We start from the raw sequence: 21,709 nt of genomic DNA, 5'->3' as shown, positions 1-21,709 counted from the left end.
TCTTCACTGCCTGGCCCTACACATGAGCCTGTGCCTGTGCCTGTGCCTGCAACCTTCTTCTTTGTGTTTCTCAATGCGTTTTTTATTCTGCGTTTTTCTTCGTTTTTTTTCCTGCACGTCTATCGGAATCATGCTCAGATCGCCAGATCAACAGTTACCGCCTCAGTGCGGGCCTCTTTCTCACTGTGGGCCGAAACGTCTCCCTGCAGCTTATGGTTTGCATGTCGGCTTCATCAACGACTTCGTGACCTTCAATATACATGAAATGAAATGAATAAATGAGTGAAAATCGCTGCATTTATGTGCTTGTTTTGTTTGCTACTGTACAGACATGTATGTACATACTTGTACACATGTAGGATAGGATTTTTGTGTTTTTTTTTCTACTGGATTGATTGCACTATGCATTCACTTGTGGGTGCTCATGGGATTTTGCCTGAACTTGTGTATATGGTGATGTGGGCTACAGTATTCACAAGTTTTTGCTGGCTAGGAGTTGCAATGCCCAACAAGGATGAGTTGCATTTGCCTCTGTAAGATTATTTAGGGTTTTGAATGGAAAGGTTAGTTGATGTGAAAGATTGAGGTGCATGTGTTATGTGTTGTGCTGAATTGGTTGACTGTGTAGTGGTGCAAGTGTGGTAGAAACATGATGAAAACTACAAATAGATGGTTTGCAGACTGTAGAGTTAGTTGGAGAATAGCTTAACTTTTTTACAGTGAAATGATGTGAGAGCACAAAGAAACATTTAAAAATTAACCACTTGAAAAGCTTCAATTTTTCATTAATGTCAATTTCTTATGTTGAAGGTCAAATTATGCTTTTAGTATTAGTTGCAACATAAACTGCAGTTCTCACTATATCATATTATCAAAATCAAAACTTGACAACCATTTAAAATAAATAAATAAAATGCAAAGACCAATGTGGTCCAACACTAATAGATTTTATTCTGATCAATGTAGATTCTAATTATACTTTCTCTTGTTAATAAAAAATAATATTTTTATTTTAATACATGACAATTGAGATGTCAAATTTTGCAATGTACATACATACATACATACATACATTTCACAAATAATTTGTTTTCTTGATATAAAGATTTTTTTATTCTCATATATTATATTTACAAACATAAAGAATAAATAAAGAGGAGTAATGAGTTAAAAAATTTAAATATAAATATATAAATATATTTATATGTATGTAATTCTCATATATTATATTTACAAACATAATTATAAATAATTATTGCATCTATATAATTCAAAACTAACATATCACAAATTTTAACCAAATATTTTTATAAACTTCTTTAGGATATATCAAAATTATATAATTTATTTAAAATAATAATATTTGAAAATTATTTGATTTTTTTTTAACACAAAGATGGGTATACCCAATTCATTAACGGTGCGGAAAAAGTAAAATTAACTATTTAATTATGTATACTTTGAGGCAGAGCTAAGAACACCAAAAACATATAACAATTATTAAAACAAGTTTGTTTACACTTTTGTATATGATCACATTGCTTTATAATATTCTAGAGTTTTATTTAAACATTTAATTTTTTCTAGAGCCAAGAATGTGATGTGCCATCCATGAGTTATCCTATCTCTTGAGAAAGAAAGGTTTATGTTGCAAGTGTTTTGCTCATTTCTATTTGATAAATTTCCAACAAATCTGTCTATATTTGATAAGATCTTTTCAAACAAGGCTTCTAATGCAAGTGAATCCTAACAATTTTTAGACAAGGTCCTTCTAATAATGACCAAATCTTACAAAAACATTTTAACCTAGAAGAAAGTGTTTTAGCAAAAATAGTTGATTGCAAAGTGAATAAATTCCAAAAATATCAATTCCAAAAAGTGAATGTTAATTTATATAAAAGAGAGGTGGCCTAGTCCTAGAAGTAACAAGCTTAATGACAAGTGTATGGATTCAACATTGAATTGATAAAAACTTGAACATAAATCAATTATATTAGAGAAGTTATGTAAACGCTTCTAATATATATATAAATAAATAAATCAAGGACATAGTTCAATGGATAACAACCACCAATCTCTACAAGGATAGTGGTATATACTTTATAAAAATAGGGACATTTTTTTCTTTCTTAATACAATACATTAAATATACCCACACACATGATAGTACAAATGTGTATATATACTTTAAAATCCTATCTGACTTTCTTTTATTTTATTCATTTTTATCGTCAAGACATGATGGTGATACAATAACCTTTAAATTTTCTTTGTTTAGGTTTTAAAGATAATAATTATAATAATTAAGAATTCTGAATGTGATTATAGTTCTTATATATATATATATATATAGTACAAATTGTTTGTGTGGGACATGTTTCATCTTCCCATCCCCATTAAATTTCTAATTGATGTTATTTTTGATGATATGCAATCATTGCATATAATTTATTTTTATTTATTTATTTACTGCATGATTATCTGCAAATGTTTATTTACAACTTTAAACAACTATGTAATATGCTAAACATATAAATTAAGATTATTTTTTTGAATTATAAAAATTAAAATCAAAATTAAACACTAAATGATATTATATTGTACTATGTTCAAATTGATTACATTTCGTTTGAATGTATGTCATATATGCACTTTTTCTTCTTTCAAATTGAAAAACTACATAAGCACCTTTAAAGGCAAGCAAAGCAAACCAGTTTTCTTTTCCTTTATTTTCTTTTTATTTGAAGTTAATCTAATTACTTTAAATAGCTGATATTACATAATAATTGAAGTTGATGATTTTTTTACAATTCTAATTGTTAATACACATGTGTAGCAACCCAACTTTTTTCTTTATAATACAAAAAGTTGTTTAACTGAAAGTTCCATTAATGAATAAATTCTTTCAATTAGTTGTATTAACATTTCATTAAAAAAGTCTTCCCTAAAATCTCAATACAATTTATATTGATATCAATAAACACATGCATCTTTTATCAATTTCCAATGATATAGTGAAACCATGAGTACAATTCTCTGCTTTAAATTGAACTTTTTGCCTCAAAAATACCTTAATATCGTGTTAAATGCTTAGAAAGCTCTTGAAAAATAAATCAATTGAATTAGTTTGTTGAAATATATGTAATGCGTAAAAATTATTTTTTCTTTGTTGCTAGTACAAAAGAATTGGCTGAAGACAGTAAGCACTGAATGTATGATTGTTACTTAGAATTGTATATTTATTCAATGACATCTTCTTATGAATCTAACCAAATTTGAAAGATTTTAAGACTATGGAATGTATAAAACTTGCAGTAATATTAATGGGAATAACATAATACAAAACCATATTCCCTTATAAATATACGACACACACTCAAAAGACAGATAGATAACAAATGCTCAATGTTTGGGCATCCACTAGACAACAAAGTGTTATTTGTATATATTTGGCTCTCAAGATGCATACAAAAATATTTGATCACGTTTGTATGAAAAAAAGCTTATTACTGCTGTAAATATCATAAATTTGAAGTAAAATTTTGATTGCTTGCAAAATGAAAAGTAACAAAATCAGTGTTGCATTAACTTTCTTGCAACTGGGATTCTTTTTTTGAAACAATTAGGATAGACTTTTCCCTTTTAATCTTTAAATAAGAATAAAAACAAGTATGAATATGAGTATGAGTGTGTTTTTATTTATTTAACAGTTTTTTAAATTTGAAGAGCGTCAAGGGGAAAAAATATTATATATATATATATATATATATATGTACTCAATAATAATTTGTGAATGTTGAATAAACATGCTAAAATTAACTTGATGGTCCAAATGTTCCCAAAACATATTCTATATTAGATGTAAAAACCAAAGATTTAATACATATACATACATACATATATACATACATATGTACATAATTCATACAGAATGTATTAAATTACTGTACAATGCATCATTGTGCAGCTCATCATTTCAGACTATTGTATCCACACTTTGTAATAATATATATATATATATATATATATACTGATAATAAAGCAATGAGGATAGAATTCATGTGAAACAAAATTCAACTCTTATTCTGCTTCAGTTTAAATCAACCATTTAAACATACATGCACAGCCCACAAAGTACGGACTTGTGTTAGTTGTCACCATGTGTTGGACACACATAACATTTTAAAACAAACATGTATTTTGGATTTATATGTAGAAGAAAAACAAGAGATGGGTGCGCTAATCAGTATCACAAAAATTGAACATGGATCCAACTTATGGTGGAGAGCATGAGATTACTCCACACAAAGGTCAAAAAAAAAATTAAAAAAAAAATAAAAAATCAACCTTTAGGGTTTGGAATTGATGGAATTGGTGGGTAGGACCCTCCCTTAACTTTGTTGCTTTCATTTTCAAGCCCCTTGACCTTTCTCAACAAGTCCATTGGTTGTTAAAAAATTGGGGTTGGGGCATGAAAATGTCAGAGGAGCATAAGCTTTTTCAGAGCAATACTGATTTTTAATGAGGGGATGTGCTATTTTGCATTGGTTCTGTACCCACCATTGTCACTTTTTTTTAATTTTGTTGCTGGGTGCTCTTTTTTATTTTATGGAAATTTCGTATTTTTCCGGTAGTTTAATTGGTATATTATTTAACAGTGATGACAATAAAATTCTATCGAGTATTGGGACAATAATTGTTAGACGGGCACTGCGGATACCAATAATTTTCTGCCCTCTGAAACCAAGATATTAAGCTCAAATGAAATAGTTACAAAATGATGCAGAAAAATACAAAAGTGGGATCTAATGCTAACAAAACCCATAACAGAATTTGCTTTTAATAGCTGTGGCTTGTGGATTTTTTGTGTGTGGTTAAAAGCAAGATCATGTTTGTGCTTTTTTGTTGCTATTTTTACAACGTGATGTTTGTTTATCCACTCATTCCAGCTCCACAGCATGGGACTCAAAAAGCTGCTATTACTATAATAAAATAAAATCTTGACTACCCAATCATTCAACTTCTACTCCACCAATCAATCCAAAAACTTGTAGTATTTATTTCCCCACCATCTAGTCTACTTCATGTATTGACTATTATTTAATATTCGCCATTCTACTATTTTTATGAGCATACATTGCAATGGGATTGTCACACAAAACAAGTCGAATCAAAGGCCTGAAAAGAAGGAAGAGAATGGAAAAAATCTTTCACGGCCATTGACCTTGCCAAGTAAACCCTAAACCCTAAAAATCTAATTTACCCTCAAAGATTACCCTAAAAATCTTGAAACTTCCACTTCCACATTCATATCAATGATACGAGACTTTTTTGAACATGACTGTTGTGACATAAGTGCCATGTTCACATTAAACTCTTTATTGTTTTTGATACTTAGAATGTGTGTGTGTGTATTTGTTTGTTAGTTTGGTCACAGAAAACAGTTGTTTGATGTTAATTTGCAATGAATTATAGGGCATGATGAGGTTCAGTCACCACAATACTGTTATATGTGTACAGATTGTCATGTATGTGCGTGTGTTTTTATATTTCTATTATTGATTATTGTGATTATTGTTATTATTTGAAATGCATTGTGTGAGGAGTTTATTTTATTTTGATTTTGATTTTTTTTTATTTTTATTTTTTTTTAGCCTTCATTGGACATCAGTGTTCATTGCGTGAAGAACAATCAAAGATATTTGAAAATTGTGAGATTAACAAATTTGTATTCATGTACCAAGATGTAAAAATCACATTGACAAAGCACATTCAAAGCTATTTAAAGATTGTTAATAAGATCAAGATGATATAGATTCTTTAGGTTCTTTACTATATATTTAAGTAAACATATTATCTATTAAAATTTTTAATTGGATATTTTAGAATTCAATCTTTTTTAACTTTAATATTTTTTTATTTGTACATTGCATAATTTTAATATGATACTTATCTAAAATTAAATCTACAAAAACCTCTATTATTTAGAAATTAGTATAAAATATTAACAAAAGTGTAGTGATATTTTTATTCTTATTTATTACTATATATTATTAACATAAATTAAAAAATGGTCACATGCATATATAAACAAGAAAATCAGTAAAATAAATAATACCATGGATATTAAATTAAAAAAAACTCATACTAACAAAAAATGTAATTTGATAAAAATATACTTGATTAAATTACTACAAGAGTAAGATAGATCAACATTCTAAAATCTATTAGACACAAATATCTACAATTAAAATCAATAAACAAAGACAAAAGGTGACTTGAATTCTTCTAAATACTCATAGCTAACCAAAAATAAAGCATATGGTCAAAATAATGGTTGAAAATAAGAACATTATTGACTAAAAAGATAAATGTATTATATTAAAAAGAATTTTGAGTTAGAAATAATTTTTGCAACAAGTCTTTTAATGGAATATCTTGTATTATATTATACACTTATTTTTTCTTCATACAGTACAATTAAACCTTACAAAACAAATTACAAAAAAAAATTATGATGTTTTCATTTATATATATATATATATATATATGCAACTGGAATATTTGAAGAATTTGATTTAACTTTCTAAGAACGAAAACCATATAATTTAAGAATAGATACAATTTGAAATGTTTAAATAAAGCTACTCTAAAATGACATTCTATTTCCAAGATGCAAAGGCTAGATAGGTCTACATATTGTTCTCAAGTTGATTGAACCTTCCATGAACATGCTTCAAAACAAAAGACTTCAAGTACACATTATTGTCAATCTAAAGTTATAAGACGATATAAAGATCCCTTTGAATGAGTCAATAGCTATTTAAAAAAAGGTAGCATTTTAACTCTGAAATACATAATAAAATGATTTGCTAATATTACAAGAATTACAAGCATCATCAAGGATGAAATAAAATGAAAAAATTGATGGATATTAAATTCTTCTATGGATTAATTTTTAATATTTAATTTGGCTCCAATTCATATTATTGGTCTTCAATTTCATCTATAATGTCTTATTTTACTATAATGGATAAAAAATCATATTTGATATCAACCAAATAAGAAGGAATACTTGATCCCAATTATATATTCAAATGACAAAAACTATTCTCAGCCTAAGAAGTAAACTATACTAAATTTGATACTTTGGCACCTAAGAATTGTAAATAATATATGGAGAGAAAAAATAGAAGAAAAAGGTCCTGTTAAACTATTACATGTGCACATCTTTTTGTCTATAATTTAGTTTTAAACACGTTTTGGAAGAGCATACAAATCTATTACATATAAAATTGGATCACATCCCTCATAAATTTACTTGTAACATGTTTCAAAAAATGAAGACGTTGGTATGTCTTTTCAAATAAAAAAACAATATTTATCAAATCACTCCTACATGTTGAGTATTATACTCAAGTATAGACAATATCTACAGGAATTTGTTTGTAGACAATTTAGACACAAAAACAAAATAAAATACTATAACATTTAAAAAATAAATATAGAATAAAAAAGGACACACCAAAGATAAATGAGAAATTGGAAAAATATAGTATATTTATTTTGAAAGACACCAAAAAACTCATAAAAAAACCAAAATTTAATTCCATATTTCTTAATGGATTAGATAATATATATATATATATATATATATATATATATATATATATATATATGACAAAAGATATTATAAGACCTAGGCGTATAATGTAAATTATATGAAACATCACAATTCCTTGTAGTGCATTAATAATTTCCAACCCTAAATTTACAACAAAACGATTCTAACTAAGATTAATATATAAGTAAATATCTAGTAAGATGCTTTAGATTTTATCCCTAAAAACGGGGTTTAGAATTATTGACACTAATCTACTATAATCTCCCTTCTCTACCCTTCAAATAAGTCTACCCTTAACAATTAAAAACTTAAAAGAAATAAAATAATAAAAAAATGAAAACACCACCACAAGTATCTAATTAACCACAGTTACACAGATTCCATGCTTTTCAACGACCACTCATTCCAAAAGCACTTCCCAGACAGTGATCAAAACAGTAACAAAAAAAAAAAAAAAAAAAAAATCCCACAATTCCAAAGGCCATTGTCATGAAGACAAAATCATGCAAATTTCACAGCTCCCCCTTTGACATTCCTTCGACGTGGGCAGTCACTCAGTTGATTAATTCATTTTTTAATTAATTACATGTTCCCCTAAACTCTTGAGAGAGTTCACTCTCCATTGTCCAAGTGCTGATTCTACTAATGTTGTCGATGCACTGATTCCTCTTGTGTTGATTTCATTGCTGTAGAAAGATTGTGGGTTGAGATCGGTGCGAGACCTGCATGGATATCCTCGACTATCGCATCGGAAGATTGCGGATTCCAAATGCGGAGAAGAGATGCTGGTTGTGGTCGATCAGGAAAGCTGTGAGAAACCGAGAGGAGGGGTGAAGAGGATATTTTCTAAGCAACAGCCATGCGAAGTGCTGCTGTTTCGGCGTTGCAACGCCGAAGACTGGAGCGCATAGCCATGTTCGAACACTGGGTCAGAAGTGAGAGAGAGAGAAGCCACGCCGAAAACTCGTGACATGGTACCTGGAGGTTGTTGACAGGAGTGTGCAGATTGGTGACGAGAAGAAGTGAGGGTGCAATAATTGGAAATTCAACGCTGGCAGAGACGACAAATCATGCGGCTTAACCAGCGCACGGTGAGGGCCAAATAGTCCAAGCCTCATTTGAGGAGCAGCACCGCACAGAGGTGCAAGTGCTGGCAACACCCTACAAAAGTTGACGCAACCTACGCCACCAGATTGTGTCGAATTCCACGCATTATATTTTGGAAGAAGAAAAGAGGGCCGATCTGGACATGTCCACCCCCCACTTGCCCACCGCCTCGTCCATCCACCCAACCAGCGGATGGCCACAGAGTTATAGATATCATGCCACCGAGTCTCACGCGCGATTAAGTTAGCTATTTTCGTGTTGTAATATTTGAGCGGAGATTTGACCGCGAATAGAAGATTTGTTAGTCCGGAGTGAAACGCACGAGAATGACCGTTAGAAGCAAATGCTGGAGGCAAAGGCATCTTGGCTTGATTTCCCATGTTGCGCGTTTCGACTGGCGGTCGTTGGTTTCTTAGTTGGCCGCCTGCCAACTTTGGTCTGGTCTCTTCCAATGTAGGCACGAGTCGTAAATTGTACACAAGTCTAGTACTCTACCAGACGCTACCCCTAATTTTAGTCTCGATTAAATTTAAATCCGTAGTTTATTGAAGATAATATGGAACTGCTCAGCGAAACGTGATGTAGAAAGAGGCGCTACTGGGAATGCGGAGCTGATGCCGCCGGCAAGCAACTCTCTCTCCAGAGGTGCCAAGAGAGAGAAGGGGGGGTACAGCGGGGCGAGCGAGCGAGAAGGGCGAGAGAGAGAGAGAACGAGAGGGCTGGAGCTTCGTCAGTGATCATAGAGATTTTTGCAATGTAGCATGAGTGTGGTGTTGGTTTTTGTTTCCTTCTGCAGCAGAAGATTTCTGAGTTGGACGCGGATTCCAGCTTGCATGGATTTTTCGTTGCTTTCACTTGTCACTCCCGCGGTTTAGAGCCTGACATTTAGGTGCAAATTCATAGTTAGTGTAGGGTTACGATCTGGTGGAGTATTGGGTGTTTGGCGTAACAGTGCAACGGCTTTGATTTTCGTATGAGAAGGGAGTTTAAGGCAAACGCGGAAGGTGTGTTTCTTAATGCAAAAAGTGTTTTTGGTTCTCTTCATGTGTAGTTTGTGTTGCAGTTGAGTTTGGTTGTAAATGGGATACCTGGGTGGAATGTCTGGGGTTCATTAGTTGCTGCAAGGAGGAAGTCACAGTCGAAGGTGAATCTGTTGGAGTTGGGTTATAGTCGTATGATGGTTGGATCCGTGTTGAAGATATGGAGAAGCTTGAGATGGCGTTTTGTGTTTCGAGGCTGCAGATGGTGATGGTGATGGAAGAGATGTATTGGTTATTGCGCTTAGGCTGGCCTGTCACTAATCATGCGAAGCTTCGCAGTTGTCGAAGAGGGGTTTGGATGTAGTTTCGCGCAGTTTTTGCTCACCTAGAATAAGTCGTTACCTTGCCGAAGAGCAAATATTAGAGTTTAGGCTGCGAGCCCTGAGTATACTTTGCACTTCTTGCAGGTTTATTTTCGGATGCTGAAGTGTATACAAGTATAGTTTCTACTTAAATCAAACGGCGATTGTTACGGCTTTGATCGACACATAGGACTGCGTGTTTTGAGTCCTGTGAGTGCTTCTGTACCTTTTGAACAACCAAATGATACTGAACAACAGGGCGTGGAAATTGGTTAGAAATCAGTGACACTTGGTGCAGTACCAAGATGGCTTTGTATTTGAATTATAATATAATAGTCCGGCGTTGAGCTGAGAGAGCACTTTGTTTGAAGTGTTTGATGGTTAGATACTTAATCAAAACTGAAATATGTCTGAGACGGTGTGCATGTTCTTGAAGTTGACTGTCTTCATTATATACATTCAGCTAACATGGGTGTGCACAAGCTTTGGCTCTGTCATGCTGATAGCCGAGAGGCTTGTTCATTCTCTTCTCTTGAATTAGCCCTGTTTTCTGAGCTACAAGTCGCATATGCTGTTGCCAGTATTTCTCACCCCTGGGTTGATAGCACGGATTGATGTTTTTGTGTTCCCGCGCTTAACAGTTTTGGCATTGGGAATATTTCTGACCAAATCCTCTGCCATCCACATGCAGACTTCATCGATGTGGTACGCGTGTGCATCGGAAGGAGATTACGAACATGAAAGACGGCATTCTGCGGCTCTAAATTAGTACACAACTGTAGCATTGTAGAAGCAACAACATGTCGGCCCCTGCCCCTACCGGAGGGATTACCCCTCCGGTCAATTCTACTACTCCTCCGGTTGCTGTGGTTCCACCCGTTGCAGCGACTCCACCTGTAGTTTCCCCTCCTCCTGCAATTGTTCCTCCACCCGTTATTGCACCACCTCCTGTCGAACTTCCTCCTCCTCCTCCAGCGCCTGTAATTTCCCCTCCCCCTGCCATTCCTCCTGCTGTGGTACCTCCTCCACCAGACCCTACCCCTCCAGCGGCAACTCCTCCAGTTCCAGTTACTCCAGATGTTCCTCCCCCTACGGCAGTGGCTCCACCTCCACCCACACCAACAAATTCTCCACCTGCCCCAACCCCACCAACTGATTCTCCTCCGGCTCCACCTCCTCCAACAGGAACAAATCCTTCGCCTCCCGGCCTAAGTCCTCCTTCTGCAGTTAGAGGTCCTCCCCCTGCTGTGCTGTCCCCCCCGTCGACGCCCTCTGCTGGTGGCACACCGCCATCGAGTTCGGGTTCAAGTTCACTATCCACAGGAGCGGTAGTTGGAATTGCAGCAGGGGGTGGCATTCTTGCCTTGTTTTTCTTATTTGCTCTCATTGCGTTCTGCAGAAAACGCAAATACAAGAAAGACTCTCTTCCTTATACGGCTGCTGGCGGCGGTGGCGGCGGTGGAGCTGCAACCGCTGCAGCTTATGAAGTTGGCGGAATGGATGATCCCAAAGGTTATGCAGCAGGTGGTTATGCAGCAGGTGGTAATGGTAGGTTGCCTCCTGGATCTCACGGTGGGAGCGTACCCTTGCCTCCTGATGGCACATCAAGCGTAGGGAATTCGAGGTCATGGTTTACGTACGACGAGCTACATGCCGCAACGAATGGCTTTGCCATTGAGAATATTTTGGGAGAGGGCGGGTTTGGTCGTGTCTACAAGGGTGAATTGCCGAATGGGAAGGTCGTTGCTGTGAAGCAGCTCACTCTTGGTGGTGGTCAAGGGGATAAAGAGTTCCGGGCCGAGGTTGAGATCATCAGCAGGGTTCATCACCGTCATCTGGTTTCCCTTGTTGGCTACTGTATTGCCGATAAGCAGAGGTTGTTGGTCTATGACTTCGTGCCCAACGGTACTCTAGACGTGAATCTCTATGGTAAGATTTTTGCTTCGTCTATAAGCTAGCTGTTGTATAAATAATCCGAAAGTTCGGGCTTAAATCCTTGCATAATCTTTCTATTACTGTGAATTTTTGAATAACTGTTTTTCAGGTCTATTACTCCTGTCCTTGCCTTTCATTAATATTCCATTTGTGTCAAATTTAGGGAATGGGAGACCAATTATGAACTGGGAAATGAGAATGCGCGTCGCAGTTGGAGCTGCTCGAGGTTTAGCCTATCTTCATGAAGATTGTCATCCCCGCATTATTCACAGGGACATTAAATCTTCTAACATACTACTAGATGACAAATATGAGGCTCAGGTTAGTGTATTATTTAATAGTTTCTGGTACTGTTGACAGTAGGTGGGCTCTCTCTCTCTCTCTCACATACACACTTTGCTGTTGCGTAAAGTGCCTACTTTGGTATGCATACTAGTAACATTTTTGTGTCAAGTTTTAGGTTTTAATTGCACATTCCTTCTTCTGCAGGTCGCTGATTTTGGACTGGCAAAGCTGGCATCAGACACACACACTCACGTTTCAACTCGCGTGATGGGAACATTTGGGTACCTCGCTCCAGAATACGCCCAGAGTGGCAAACTGACAGAGAAGTCGGACGTGTACTCCTTTGGCGTGGTACTTTTGGAGCTCATCACGGGGCGAAAGCCTATTGATACAAGGAACCCAGCTGGGCAAGAGAGCTTGGTGGAATGGACTCGGCCACTGTTGGGGGAGGCACTAGCCGGGAATATGGAGGAGCTTGTGGATCCTAGACTGGATGGTCGATACAATTATAAAGAGATGTTCCGGATGATAGAGGTAGCGGCATCTTGTGTTCGTCACACAGCCTCAAAGCGCCCTAAAATGGGACAGGTGCGTTTTAAGCTTCAGATACCATGGCTTTGGGTCGCGTTCATTTCTAAAGATGTGTAAAACTAGATCAATTAAATATTGTATGTTTTAAACAGTTTTTTGACCTGTAATTCTGGAAAGGTGGGTCGATTTAATAACTCCGTAGACTTGAGGTTAATCTAATGCTTATATACTAATATCCCAGATTAGTTTACTTCGCTCTTTTTAAATTGTTAATTCGCTCCTTAAATATCTCTGGAGGTTTTTTTGACTTAAATATCTCCAATTTTGAGAGAGCGCAAATAGCAGTTTGTGGAACAATGGGATTTTTTCATCAATTTTAGTACTAAGAAACATGAAAGAAGCTGTAGGAATTTCTACAAAAGCTATTTTCAAAGTGTAAATATTTGCTGAAGTCCAACACTATGTTATATGATAAAGGAAAAGTTCAGTATATTGCAACCCTTCGATATCTTGTTTATTGTCGGCATTTAGCTTTCGTGAGATCCTTTGTGATGCGTTGTCTCTTTCAGTGGCTCATGAGGTGCTGCTTTTGAGAGCTCGGCTGCTGGTATGTCATACGATTCCCTGTTTTATTTTCTGATTTAAGAGCCTGCCTGATACCTGTTATCATTGTTTCCACAGGTTGTAAGAGTCTTGGAAAGTGAAGAAGAGAACGCGGGTCTCTACCATGATCTGAGACCAGGACACAGCTCGGAGCATGAACCTAGCTTCGATAGGTATGGAGGGGGCTCCGACTACGATACTCAGGAATACAACTCTGACGTGTTGCGAAGGAAGAGAAGGGATACGAACAAATCACACGGAAGTGAGTACACTAGTGAGTATTCTAGTAGTTTGTATCCTACTGGGACAGTAGACTCGAGCAATGAGTTTGAATCAGGTAACTCCAGGCCTGGGGATACGCGCTCCAACATCGTGGAGCAGCCCCCTAGACGTCCTCCCGTCTCAGTGAGAACTGGAAGAGCTTCTCTTGCAACCATCCCTGTGCCGCCAAATGTGACTCACACTTCCTTGTCAGGTTTGCCTCCTACAAGAGCTGCTCCCCCTAGACCTGGACAGTTGGGTAATTCTTCGGTTGCCTCCAGCGATACGAGTGGCAGTGTAAGCTCCAGTACTTTCGCACCTCCTCCGCCTCCACCAAATTTTAGCGACGAATACGATCCTATTGATATCAATCCCAAGGGCATCAGAAAATCATACGACGATCTGCGAGATGGTAGATGATTGACACCATTTCGAATCTCTGCAGTGGAGGCTTCAGATGTGCGATGACTCAATCAACTAGGTTGTGGGGTTGCCCTCTCTCTGCCTGCGCGAATCCTCATTTGTATGACGCTGGTCGGGCTTAAATGAGAGTTTCTTCACCATTTGGATCGTAGAGCGGTAGACGTGGACATTGGTGAGTTCTCTCAAGGTAATGTGGACAATTCTACATCTAGGCAGGGTGCTTAGTGAAACGCCAGGGCAGACGAGACATAACGAAGTGAACAATTTCCTTCTAAGAATTCTTGCTCACATTGATTCATTTTGAAGGTCGAGGATTTGCATCTTTCCCAATTCAGAAGAGAGAGCATTCCTTGAGGTGAAGTCGAGGATCTTCTCTTGAATATTACACATGCAGAGAAAAGCACAGTTTTGTAGCGTCAATTTTGTAAATTGCTCACATGGTAGGGTGTCCAGGCTGGCTCTGGCTTATTGTCTGTATCACTAGTCTATGTTTCTGAGTCCATAACAGCAATTCATCTGCTCCGTTAGAGCTTGAATAATTTTTTGTATAAGCCGCTCCTGTGTTCCTGAGTCCATTGGACTTCGTATGAACTTGATTTCTAGTAGAACACAAGGGTTTAGAAGGGAAGGCGTGGAAGTGATATAAGCATCATTCTGTCTTCTTTACAAGCACTAAAAGAGCTTTTCAGACAACCATCAAGGGGCATTTTGCGCCATATAGGACTCGTCTGAGCTAAGTTGTATTAATGTGTTCGATCTAACAAAGATTTTATGGAAGGGCTATTGATAGGGCAGAACTTTTGCGATGTTCAAAATTTAGATTCATAGCCACAGTAGCAGTCTGCAACATCTAATCTTTTCGTGCACCACAATATTTTCCGACGTAGATCCAGTGTGATGTGGAGTCAGACCGACGGCTGGTATGCTTCTTCTACAACCTTCCAGACGTCCGTTATTGCCGCAAGTTTGCAGATAAATGACTTTATGCCGATCTAAATGTCCAATACTAAACTTTGGAGTTGTGCACTTCTGTCGAAGTTTTCTGTGACAAGTTACACATGTTTGTTTGAAGATTGTGCAGTGTGCTTGTCCGAAATCAAAATTGAAGGGATGGTGGTATGTGTGGCCTACCCAAAATACATATGCATGCCATCGACTTGGCCACTTGATTCTGCAAAAAATTTCTGACTTGTGCTATCGTGAATAGTTAGTCGTATCAACTACTCCCAAATTTTGCGATGCATTGGGTTCTACGTACATCCCAGCTTGCATTCATGTTGCCCCTTTGTGATACATCTATTAATAATGCGTAGTTGAGTGTTTTTTTAAAGAGGTGAGGAGAATAAATTTTGGGTCGTCAGCCCATGACTCTCAGACTATAGCTGAACACCTGTATCATTAACACGACACTAGATCCTTCACTTTTGAAATGAACACAATCATTTAATTACAGTTCTGTTCGAACACGCCGGGGCAACGAATTACATGGATTGTTCATCTTTTTCAGTCACTCTGAATATTCCGTGACTTCCTCTCCAGTCAAGAAAAATTTCGTTCTTCCTCTCCAACAGCAGAATGAGCCGCATTAGTTGGCACTCATTGTAACCTTGAAATTCAGAAACAAGCTCCATTAATGTAACCTGGAGAAATCAATTACGACTTTGTCAGGTCACATTCATACATCGTGCAAATTCATGAGTACAAGACAGATACCACTTTTCTATCTAAGAAGCCGGACTCAACCAAGCCGAAGTCCAGCATTGCAAATCTCAACACTCCAGAAGTACAGATGTCGACATAGCTTTCAATAATACAGTTCATTCATAGAAAATTCTGATTGCTTACCCCATTCCTCTCAGTCATCCACTGCAGCATGTGCTTTTGAGTGAGCCTCCTTGGCGTCTTTTTGTTATCTGCTTCTTCCGTAGTAGGGCTCTTGTCGCTTGATGTAACCTTCGCATTGGGACCCTTGCTTGCAGAAGTAACATCATGTGCGGCTGCTTTACTCTTTGTTACAATGGATTTTTTAGGAAGAGAGGGCACTTTATTTGAAGCAGTTATCTGCATAAAAACTTGGCTCTGTCGCTCCTCAATTGGATTAGGGACTATCTCAAGCGGTGTGATTCCACATGCCATCATTGTGTTGTATAATAAGACATGAACGTCAGTTACCTGCGTCAGCAGAAAACAACACATCAGTGACTTGTAGCCACTGGAGAATCATATTAATAATATCATAGACTCGTATCCACACTGCGGAAAGCTGGAAGTATGGCCTACTCATTCACACCACCTTTCGTGACGGATCTTATGAGTTCTTGCAGGCTCTAAATCATCGCAAGTAAAAAATGAAGGAATACAGGACAACAAGAAGAGGTAAATGCTTAACATGAAGGCCACACTGGACTGGAACGCGACCAAACTCGTCAAGTTGTTGTCCAAGCTGGTCCTCCATAGTTTTTTCAGCATCTAGTTTTGCGAAGTTAATGTCCAAGACTGTGGTTGTTGAGAACCCAGCCTCCTGGCAGAGTTCATACCAGTCTATTTCATTGCCTTGTTGCACACATTCACAGATTTGTTCATAAACTTGAAGTTCTGTTATGCCTCGCATCCGCTGTTACAATTCAAATAAAACCACTTATCAAACCAAATTAACAAACTAACTGAAAAAAGTACCAAATCAACAAACTGATTTTTCAGACAGTAACACTTGGATCCAGACACAACCTCGTTCCTAATTGACCTTCATAAATACGTAGTAATTACTTCCAAACCATACAACTTTCTCACAGAACTAGTATAGATATAAACTACACGCCTCGAGTAACCCCTTAATGAGCTACGAAATTTCAACATCTGCAAATCTTCTAAAAGAGATAGCCATTTACAGCAATATCTTGAACGCTGCAATTCTGGGTCTGCCATAGTGTCCAGCTGTCTAAAGGATTTCTTTTGATGTTCTGAATAATCTGCAACACAAGAAAGCGTATTGAAGGATCAGCACGATCTTTAACAAGTTTCACCAAATCAATGAATTTCAATGAATGCCTCTAAAATCCTTCGCAATATTATCTCATCAAATCCATTAAGTGCAAGTTTTTTTATTTGGAAAACCATCAACTGAAAAAACGAACTAACTTACGATTTACTCCTAATGAAAATTAATTATGAAGGAAAGCTCTTCATTAAATTAAACTTACAATAGCCCTACAACGATCAAAAGACAGGCAGAAACTCGCAACAGCAGATTTCACCAGTACCTGATCCTGGGTTGTTTGTCGATCGCCACTCTTCGAGGTATTTTCGTCTCCGAGAATCCTGCTTTCAGCATACCCATATCGTGAGGTAGATTTTCTTTGCTGGTTTCGGTATACGGAATCGAATTTTTGAGGTCTTGCCGCACAACGTCTAATCAAACCCGGAGTTCCAGAATGTGAGATGTCTGCTTCAACTGCACCACCCAAACTTACTCTACTACACGAACACGCGTATCGTTGGATCAAAGAAGTGGCTGACATTCTTACAGTGGGTTCCACAAAAGCACAGGTCCAGTTCGACCTGCATCATAGCAGATAGTCGAGGAGGTCAAATGGAGTCATCCACTACGTGCAGAATCTAAAGCATACATACAGGATACATTCGCCACTCCGGACAGATATATTCCTAGAAGTTCCAACTCTCAACTGCCTCAACACATCGAGAAAAAATTTCCATCTGACTTTGTTTCGATGATGCAAAACCATATTTGCCGGCAACTTAAAGCATACATGCGCTAAACAGACTAATCTAGATTCTTCCGTCCGAAACCCCACCGCCCCAAACTCGCACTGGGCATCCCCTGGAATTCAAACACTCTGGACAAAACAGGAAACGAGAATTCGTACCAACTGAGGAAAAACTCTAAACGGAGATGCTGGGGCTTCGTGAACGCCAATCTGGACATACTGCGCTTCCGAATGCAAACAACTCCAAGCACAACATCTGCCGAACCCTCACAATTTCGCCCACTTCAACCCTCCCCACCCTCCCCCCCCGACCCGCTTCGTCGAATTCCATGCTGTCAGAACTCCATCTTCAGTCGTCGATGTGCGAGCTGCGAAATTTGGGCCTTAATACAGGCCACTCGCAATCCGTTAATCGGCAAATGCAGCAAGAAATCACTCATCCAATCGCACTTCCACCATCGACATCGTTGCATGTGAGCCCAATAGCGTGGATTTTAGGGTTTCGAGCAAGATTTCGTGTTGTCGGACGTGGTTTTCTATGTGGCATGAGAATAGAAATTTCAAGTAAGAGAAAGAGACTTAGGTTCGAATATTTAATACTTGATTTTTTTAAAAAAAAAGTAGTAATATTGAAACACATTGACATTGATTTTGAAATATGGAATCCATGATAGTAGATCTAAACTAAACATGATGTATTAAACCAATTATTTAATATCAATTTTGGTCTCATATTTAGATCTTGGTTTATGTTTATAATTTAAGTTGTTAATTCTTTATGCAATAACAACAAACATAAGAAATAAATAAATAAATGACTTAGTGAATTAATCAAATGCCATGCATAATGATCTATTTTGTCAAAAGAAATATTTTTATTTTTATCTATATTCTTTTGTGAGTAGGTTGAGAGAGTGAATTAATCAAATGCCATACATAATGATCTATTTTGTCAAAAGAAATATTTTTATTTTTATCTATATTCTTTGGTGAGTAGGTTGAGAGAGGGCAAATACAATGCTCAATAGTGAAAAATTAATTTTATTGATATCTAGTCAAGTCTCGAGTGAATATTAACCCTTATTGTGTGATGCAAGTGACAATCTTAAGATAACTTATTGATGAACCAAGATGCTCTTTGAAGAGTTTTTTTTTTTTTTTTTTTTTTTTTTTTTGTCTCCCCTTCAAAGCCTTGTTATAATGCCTTGTAAGCTTGCTTTTGTGATAATATCAACTTTTTTTTGACAAGATTGTATATGTTGATTTTGTATTGGTTTTAATGATTGGATTTTGTATATTGGTTTTATATGGTGTCACTAGATTTTTGTAAATAACACATGAGTTTGTATTTTGACATAATGCCTCGTAGACTTGCTTTTGTGATGACATTGATTTGTTTTTGACTAGATTGTGTGTACGGATTTTGTATTGGTTTTAGTGATTGGATTTTGTAGGTTTGTTTCATATAGTGATATTAAACTCATGTGATAACACATGAATTTGTATCTAAATTTGAAGCTAATTCAAATGACATTGGTTATATGTTTCTCTATTCTATTGGTTTGTTGTATTGCAATCAACTATATGAGTTTCTTGTAATACATTGATCTTCTTTCTTTGTTTGTTTGGATAGTGGGAGCTTGTAATAGATATATATTGTACCAGGTAATTAATTATATATTTAGTATAGTAATATGCATCTTGGCATTAGGTTGTAACTTTCTATTATGTACTTAAGGTATTTCACCTTATCAAAACAAATAATAAAATTAGACTTATTCTTAGTCATGTAATAAATTTTAATATATTGAGTGAAATAAAATCCAAGAAATTGTCAAAGTATAAAATTAAATTTTTTAGAACAATCTAGCTTTTTATAGTCAATTACAATTAGTTATGCTAAAAATAATATTGTGTTGTAACAAAACTATATAGAGAAAATATAAACAAAAATCATTTTTTAAATAATTTAGGAAATTTTAGGATTGGTTAGGTTTTTTGTGATATGTAAAGGTATGTTAGTTGGAATAAGATAAAACTTAGTACATACTCAGAAGCCTTTATGAACAAGCTACAAACCACTTTTGAGCCAAAGTTAACAATTAGAAAGCAAGAAGTTTTTACTACAACTTCAATATCAACTTTCAAGTTGGCGGGCATGAAACATCAATGTGGTTTTTTTGGCTCTTTTTTATACAATTAATATGTTCACTTAGGCTGAATTTTTGGTAATGTAAAGAAAATTTATAGTAATATTATATTATTTTTTTACATAATTTGAATAGTAAAATTGAGAGCCATGCCTTATTGAAGTCTATTGACTAGGACTAGGATTTGTAAGGAAAATTTTAAGTTATAAAAGAATAAGAGTAATAATTTAATTAAAATTTGTACTTGCTTTTGGTTATTATAAAGATTACTTTTTTAATACTTTATATTGGAATCAAAACATCTTATGTTGAAATCAAATAAAATTATTCTTAGTTAGTCAAAATCTAACTAAGAAGATTTTTCAGATAGTTGCAAAATTCAACTCAACTTATTACAACTAAAAGTCTAGTATATTCTTAATATTAAGGGCATAAATATCAAAGAACTAAAATATTAATACACTCTTGTGTTACTTGAAAAGACTAAAAAATCACTCAAAGATGATAGAATATTAAACTAGAATAGCTATTGCTAAATACAAGAAATCTAGAAAGTCTTGAAACAAGACTAAAGATTAGAAAGGCATTTATAAGAGTGAAGAAGGCTTCACTCTTGCTTCTATATATACTTTTAACTAAGAGCTACGTAGCAATGTCTCATAGGACCTCTAAAATGTATTGGCTTTGCAAGACACGTATCTTAACTTCTAAGACAAGTTTTCTATATGTGTGCCACATAGTTAGCTTATTCCATAAGCTATTAACATATGATTAACTTATTGATCAAGTTTTTAACCTACCAATCAACTACAAACACATGTAAAGTCAATACAGTGCCTATGAAGCTTCTTTAGAAAATATTATGAAATAAAACTACTTTTATCATATTTACTTCTACTTAATCATATAGAAAAATATTAGAGTACATATGTATGTTTATGACATTTAAATAAGATAATATGTAATAAAATAAATTTTTTTTTAGTAGAAATGATTTATATTGTATTGGCAATAACATTCAACAAATTAGTAGGTAGGACAATCTAATAGATGATTTATTAATTTATGTATATATTTCAAGGATTCATTATAAAATATTAATTAAAATTTAATGAAAAAATAAATTTAATGAATGGCCATCAAAACGATATACAAAAAAAGAGAAAAAAAAATCCTATGCATGAAAAAATAGAATATATTTTTATAATAAAAGCAAAAAATTATAAAAATGAAAAATAATATTTTTATTTATAATTTATAATCAGATATTGATACCACTATAGACTTAAAGAAGATATTAGAGGAACAAATTTTATATAAAAAGGTTGAATTTATAATTGATAAAATCCTAAAAATTACAAAGCATGACTTTTATGAAGTTATTATTGATACAATAAAGAAGAAACATTGAACTATTAATAATGCTATGACATCAAATACACATGGAAGAAAAGAAATAGAAGTAATAAATATAAATAAATTTAATTAGAATTATTTAGAGATGTTATATAAGTATAATTCATAGAAATTAAAGATGTGATTTAAACTTCAAGTTATTATTTTTATAGTCATTGAACTAAAGTTACTATAATTTTTTTAATAAAATTGTGATAGTTATAAAAACTAATTGTGGTATTAGTTGACCATGTTTCTAAAATCAATTTATTATCAAAAGAAGTTTATACAAAAAAATAAAAATAAAAATTACATGTTAATATTGAAC

At 35.1% G+C, this 21,709-nt stretch overlaps 2 protein-coding genes across 4 annotated transcripts; one reads left to right on the top strand and one right to left on the bottom strand.

Annotated features, from left to right (window-relative positions):
• The first annotated feature begins 8,851 nt into the window (after positions 1-8,851).
• LOC112285312 (proline-rich receptor-like protein kinase PERK13) lies at positions 8,852-14,662 on the top strand. 3 transcript variants are annotated; one of them, XM_024526011.3, is made up of 6 exons: positions 8,852-9,735; positions 10,179-10,283; positions 10,765-12,002; positions 12,172-12,329; positions 12,498-12,881; positions 13,506-14,662. In XM_024526011.3, exons 3-6 carry the CDS (start codon positions 10,874-10,876, stop codon positions 14,106-14,108), a joined length of 2,274 nt encoding a protein of 757 aa, XP_024381779.1. In that variant the 5' UTR covers positions 8,852-9,735; positions 10,179-10,283; positions 10,765-10,873; the 3' UTR covers positions 14,109-14,662. The 3 variants fall into 3 exon arrangements, with proteins under 3 accessions (XP_024381779.1, XP_024381780.1, XP_090108838.1); XM_024526012.2 differs by lacking the exon at positions 10,179-10,283 and having other exon boundaries at positions 9,313-9,735; XM_090252712.1 differs by lacking the exon at positions 8,852-9,735 and having other exon boundaries at positions 9,974-10,283.
• A 748-nt stretch (positions 14,663-15,410) lies between these two features.
• On the bottom strand, positions 15,411-18,280 carry LOC112285313 (uncharacterized). The gene is made up of 6 exons (XM_024526013.3): positions 17,996-18,280; positions 17,372-17,669; positions 17,000-17,080; positions 16,501-16,725; positions 15,957-16,283; positions 15,411-15,751 (listed from the first exon to the last, which is right to left on the bottom strand). Exons 1-6 carry the CDS (start codon positions 18,052-18,054, stop codon positions 15,593-15,595), a joined length of 1,149 nt encoding a protein of 382 aa, XP_024381781.1. The 5' UTR covers positions 18,055-18,280; the 3' UTR covers positions 15,411-15,592.
• Positions 18,281-21,709: the final 3,429 nt, after the last annotated feature.

The sequence above is a fragment of the Physcomitrium patens genome, chromosome 8, assembly GCF_059467195.1.
Source record: "Physcomitrium patens ecotype Gransden chromosome 8, ASM5946719v1, whole genome shotgun sequence".
Lineage (NCBI taxonomy): Eukaryota > Viridiplantae > Streptophyta > Bryopsida > Funariales > Funariaceae > Physcomitrium > Physcomitrium patens.
Note: the sequence above shows the minus strand (reverse complement) of the source record. Positions and strands in the feature narration are given on the sequence as shown.